Genomic DNA, 6,199 nt, shown 5'->3' with positions numbered 1-6,199 from the left:
GGCCTAATGTCGACGTGAAATGTTTACAAACATTATAATAAACACTGTAAACATAGCTAGGCTATTTTAGTTTTCCTCACTCCAAAACAAATCCTTTCAATTAACAGTATTTAGAAAAGAATAAGAATGAAAAATATAAGAAGCTATAGCCAGGCTGCATTGTCAAGGTAGCAATGCTTAACTGTGTGCGCGCATGCGGCGCCGGCGCAATCACTTGAATTTTTTCCTTCTAACAGTGGAAGAAACTACTCCTTTTAGTCCTAAAAATAATCGGAATTGTAGTAGGTTTGCCTTTATTTGTGTACATTCACAATAAAAACAAATCTTTGTGCTTTTGTAAAATAAGCATAAAAAAAATAGGATGTCGCTTTCTGCCGTCTGTTTCCTTTCGCGCAGCACAAAAATGAACCTAAACTCTGCATACTAGGCTACTTGTTGCACAGTTTTTCTTTAATTTTCTTAATTTATTATTTAAGTAAAAATATGTTTCTTGTGTAGGCCTATTTATTCGTTATATATATATATAGCCTAGCTTTATTATATTATGTTTTTCTCCACTCGCAGAAGCACTGCAGGTGCGTGATGTGATATGATGACCATGTGAATCCTTATTTTCTGTTGTTTGCGGCTTTTTGCGCATGTAAAATTAATCCCCGGGAAACAAATGTAAGTATTTTTTAACGGGTCACAGACACTTATTTTTTCTAATTTTAATTTAAAATAATGTTGTCGGTTAACGGTTAACAATCGGTTAACGAGCGTCGGTTGTCAGTTAGGAAAAATATCCGAAATGAACATCCCTACTCAAAAGGCACCAGAAATGCGAGATCCTTGGAGCTCAAAAAGTAAGTAACTAATGGTGAATTTTAGGCTTTATTATTGTAAATGAAAATCATAGATCAGGACTGTCAGTTTGTGAACTAGATCTGCTTTGAAAAGGTTCAAGCATTTCACTGTAAGAAATGCTTGAATGCGGATACATCCACATTATTAAATCACCTCTCAGTGGGGTAGGTTTTAGGTAAAAACTAAACATTAAAATATTAAAACATTAAAATAATGCAAATTACTGCCCATGCATCTAACCCCGCTGCTGAAGCAGTGAGTTTCAAACTAGTATGTTTGCATACACATTAAAATGAAAATCGTAAAATAAATGTTAATCGATCAGTACTATTTACAGTTAATACATTAGATTAAAATTCAAATACTTTTGTACTTTTGTAAAATTGAAAAGGAGCACTCAAAACTTTTACTGGAGTAATGTTTTATCATGGTATCTGTACTTTTACTCAAGTGCTTGTTTTGTGTATTTTGTCCACCACTGCTGGCAACACATGGTAGTGCCATGAAAACTGTGACATGTCACAATTGATCACACAAGATATATCATTCAAAATATCTTAATATCATATAAACAAGTCTTTCCAGTCCTCACAGGAAACAGATTAGATGTTAAAGTGATCTGTTTAAGACAAACAATAGACTATTCTAAGAAGAGTAACTGATGTGCCGCGTTTTTCATTATTCATTTCCAGTCAAAATGCATTATTTGTAGAAGTCATCTAAGTGATAGATGAAGCACTTTTGGCCATCGCTAGCATGGCTCTCGGCCAGGATCAGTCCACAGTAATATAGAGTCTGTCGAGTAAGTGGTTTTTCCTCTTAGGTAAAAGCATTTCTGCTCAGCTGAAAAAAAAAAAAGCTGCGAGCGTGAACTCTGGATGTGTAGGTCACTCTAAATGTTATGGTATGCGCATGCACACATGATGCTGTGCGTGTTTGTCATGTTTTAATGCTTAATTTGGATTATGACATTAATAAACACACATACACCGAGTGCCGCTTCGGTCTAGGAGGTGAAAAGGTCAGTTTGGCCTTGAGAAAATGCTCGATGGCACATTTTCCTGTTGTTCTTGGCTGGGATATTGATGTTGAATCAGGACACTCTATAAAAAGCGACACTAGCGAAGCCTTCATGAGTTCAGATCACTCAATATTCGCTCTTTCTCCCTGAGGGCTGCATTTATCTCTCCTCTGAGGAGTCTCGCTCTCATCGCTCTTTATCTCATAGGGACATTAAGTGTGACAAATCCAATTACCGTTCGCCTCGGTAATTAGCATTAGTGCCGACGTTTATGATTGTCGTTTATACCAGACTGAAGGTGCAACAATACTGTAAGCGTACGTTAAACTGGCCGTTCACTGTGATGAGCAGCTCTAAATGTTTCTCTGTGAACCCTGGTGAATTTACGGTGCTCGAAACTCATCTGCCTTTTCTTGATGCATTGCGGCTCTTGTGAGAGAGAAACTCACCTGCTGAGACTCATTTGAGCTCTGAGAGAGAGAGAATGAGAGGGAGACAGTGTTGAGAGGAATGCTTGTGTGGGAAGATCAGGTCAATGGCAAACGCTGATGCATTTGTACATGAAGTGCTGCATTCTGGATAGACTTTGGCTCTTTGACCTGCATACAATGAATCTGGTACACAAAGAAAGTTTTTGTTTATATATATATATATATATATATATATATATAATCACTGACTTTTATACAGTATATATACAGTATATATATGGGTCATTCCTGGGATTCTGTAACATCTCGGCTTACATATACATTTTGTTCAACTACATATAATTCATTTTTTTTCAGATTTATACACCTTTTTTTCTCAACCCCATAACGGACAAAATGGGATTGGTTTAAAAAGGATTTTACACAGAACTTTTGTTTTAAAACAAACATCTACCCGCTCATGTATCCCTGAAAAATATGAATGAAAAGTATATGTATATATTTTATTATCATATATTTATTGTTATTAGTATATCACAAAGAACCATAGTATAAAAAAAAATAAAAAGAGAAATAATAAAAAAAAGTACAAAAAAATATTACATCAAAGAACAAATGGACACACACACACACATACACAAACACACACACATAACATGGTATTAAAATGTGAAAAATTCATTGTCATTGTCTTTTGAAAGGTACATTTGTGCTCTGCTTTAGTTTTTGCTTTGACTTTCTCAGCAAAATCAAATTGATCAACGTTGATAATCAGCTGGTAACGAGCCAGAGTTTAAATGAGCTTTTAATGTGCTGATTTTAAGAGGCAGAAGAAAAGATGCTTGAGTGAGAGTCAGTCACACTTCGTCAAACAGACCTCATGACACTCAAGACACTCACCTGCTCTTATATTTGCACCTAAAAGAAGTTATTTTAATTTATGATAATTTACATTTACACATTTGATATGTTAATTGCTTTTTGTAGTTTTTTGAGTGGATGAAGTCTTTGCATGTGCCAAAAAGCTGTTTTCTCCACAATGTCCTGATGTCCATCCTGATTCTTATTCAGAATTTTTGTGTAACATTTAATTTATTTACTTATTTATTTTGATATTATTTACTTTACGTAATGTTTTCATCTCCAGACTGCCGTGACATCCTGTTACCCATGATGCTCCGGGAGCTGAGCGGGGCGTTGGCCGTGGTGGGGGAGGGGCTTCAGGATGAGAAGCGCAACAGCGTCGAGCTTCTGAACAACATCCTGGAGGTGCTGAGCCGAAACGATGTGGTAAGAGCCAATCAGAGAGCAGCACACTAATTCACCAGCCAATCACTGCACAGTCAGTGGATTTCTGGAGGAATTTCATTCAATTTCATTCAATAGTGAAAAACCATTGATTAAAAATAGTTCAGTCCTATTAAAAATGAATACACAAAAATTGCTATGAAATATAAAGAAATACTGATTAGAGAGTATTGTGTTATCATGCGTCATGAGTTTAATAGTTTGACATCAAATATTCTTTTTTACTTTTTAATTGGGCATTTAGAAGTTTTTGAGATTTTGAGGATTTAGATATACCACTTTTTTGAGGATTATGATTATGATTTGAAAAATGCATCTAATCAAGCACACACACAGACACACACACACATACTCACCTAGATGTAAAATCTGAGCGGGTTTTTAATTACTAAAATGGCAGAGGATTGCACTAGGTTCTTTGAAGTCTGATGCTCTAATCTCACTTTCTGAATGCTGATGCGTTTAGACACTGAACTTCCTGAACTTCCACTTCCAAAGAAAGTGGTAAAACGGAGACAGAGGGAGATAATGAAGGAGGTCAGGACGCTGCCGTGTGTTTATCAGCGCTGCCTGTTTAACCCAAATTGTTGCTCTCACACAAAAACAGTCTTTGGTTGTTTAAACCAGCACTAGTGCTGCTTCCTCTTAAAGAAAACTTCTGGGTTCAAAACAAGTGTCGATATATTCATAGCATCTGTGGCATAATGTTCATTACTACAGAAAATAATTTCATACTTTTAAAGAAATATGTACACTAATACGCATCCAGTAGAAGCCTGTGGGGTTATAAATATTTTATATAATTTATATAAATTAAATTAGATTTTTAAGAACATAAGTAATGTTTTGATTTGACATTTTTATATCCATTTAAAATGCTAAATAATTTTAAATGTGTGTGTGTTTTAATATATTTGATAAATTATGTTATATAAATATATAAAATATTATATGATTTAAATTTATTAATATATATATATATATATATATATATATATATACATAGAGAGAGAGAGTAATACAGTATCTATTATATTATATAGTATATAACAGTGTATATATATTTTTATTATGTATTATATTTCTTAAAATGTAAAAAACGAATATGGGTCTGCTTTTATAGATGGGCTTTTAGTTATTCATCAGAGTTTGATTTGTCTCTGTGTATTTGTCGTCTTCTATTTTCAGTGGTAATCAATCAGTCATGCAAACAAATGCTAATGAAACCGAGCGATGTTCAGTGTTTACACTTTTCAGGAAGTCAACCCATGAATGTCTTAAATATAGTTGACTCTGAATATTATAAGCGTGGAGTTTTAACGTCACACTTCATCTTTAACTTGAATAGAAGCCGTACATGTCCTTCAAGAGCTGTTTGTGTTTTAGCGGAGAGGCGAGGTGAGCGGGTCAGACCCGTCTGATTATATGATGATGAGCGACTGATGAGAATGATGGAGTGCAGAAGAGAGAGCAGAATGAAGATGTGACGGGGTCGTGACCTCTCGTCTGCTCCTTTAACAGGATTCAGATAGTGTTTCACAGTTCAAACAAACAGTGATGGAGAGAGACGTGTGAGGAAGACGCTCGCTCTCCTTCTCTCTCTCAGGGCATGTTTCATGCTGTGGTTTGAATTAAACTCTCGGAGAGCCTTCAAAACATTATTCACCTCAAACGATTGTTCTAAAAATACAGATGAGAGAACATCTGTGAGAGCGAGTATTTGTAGAGCCGCACACAAACATTATGGGATGGGAAATAAGCTGTCTAGGTATTCCTGAGTGTGTCGTTTTGACTTTTAAACCGCATTTAGAGCCATCGTAAAATGCGGATAAACACACCTATTTGAAGATAAGAGCAACCATAAACATCCTGCTAATATATAATGAAACTAAATCTAATGAACTAATATACATGCTGGAATATACATCATATTTCAACCCAAAATCACAAGACATTAGAAGTTTGGGGTCAGTAAGATTTTGTGATATTTTTGAAAGCAATCTCTTCTGCTCACCAAGGCTACATTTATTTGATTAAAAACACAGTAAAATCAGTAATGTTGTGAAAATAATGGTAGAAGAACATTATAAATGTCTTTGTCACTTTTGATCAATTTATTGTATCCTTGCTGAATAAAATTATTATTTTCTTTAAACCACAAACTTTTTAATCCTATAGTATATATGAATATATTAGGGCTGTCAGTTTAACGCGTTAACTTAATTAATTAGTTATGAAAAAATAATGTGATTAAAATATTTTAACACAGTTAACGCACTGGCCCCGCCCTCAGACCTGTACGTCATCTTACATGTCATATAGTTGACTGTTGACAAGCAGGACAACAACTCCATAGATACAGTTATGCCCTAAAATTCAAGATATTCAAGATAATATATGATAATGAGCGATTGATGAGAATGATGGAGTGCAGAAGGAAGAGCAGAATGAAGATGTGACAGGGTCGTGACCTCTCGTCTGCTCCTTTAACAGGTAAATTCAAGATAAAATTGAATAAAATTGAATTCAAGATAAAATTAAAGATTGGTGCAAAAATGCCCCTGTATGAGTTTTATCTCATATATATATATAT

The 6,199-nt window shown here is 34.7% G+C and overlaps 1 protein-coding gene across 1 annotated transcript in view; it reads left to right on the top strand.

Annotated features, from left to right (window-relative positions):
- The window catches only part of LOC107654652 (dedicator of cytokinesis protein 2-like), a 143,653-nt gene that overhangs the window by 61,194 nt on the left and 76,260 nt on the right, over positions 1-6,199 (top strand). Inside the window, exon 25 of the mRNA XM_016441833.1 lies at positions 3,446-3,588. Within this exon, the coding sequence (XP_016297319.1) occupies positions 3,446-3,588 (143 nt within the window). The remainder of the gene's footprint in view (positions 1-3,445; positions 3,589-6,199) is intronic.

This window comes from Sinocyclocheilus anshuiensis, unplaced genomic scaffold (genome assembly GCF_001515605.1).
Source record: "Sinocyclocheilus anshuiensis isolate Anshui unplaced genomic scaffold, SAMN03320099.WGS_v1.1 scaffold675, whole genome shotgun sequence".
NCBI classification, from domain to species: domain Eukaryota; kingdom Metazoa; phylum Chordata; class Actinopteri; order Cypriniformes; family Cyprinidae; genus Sinocyclocheilus; species Sinocyclocheilus anshuiensis.
Note: the sequence above shows the minus strand (reverse complement) of the source record. Positions and strands in the feature narration are given on the sequence as shown.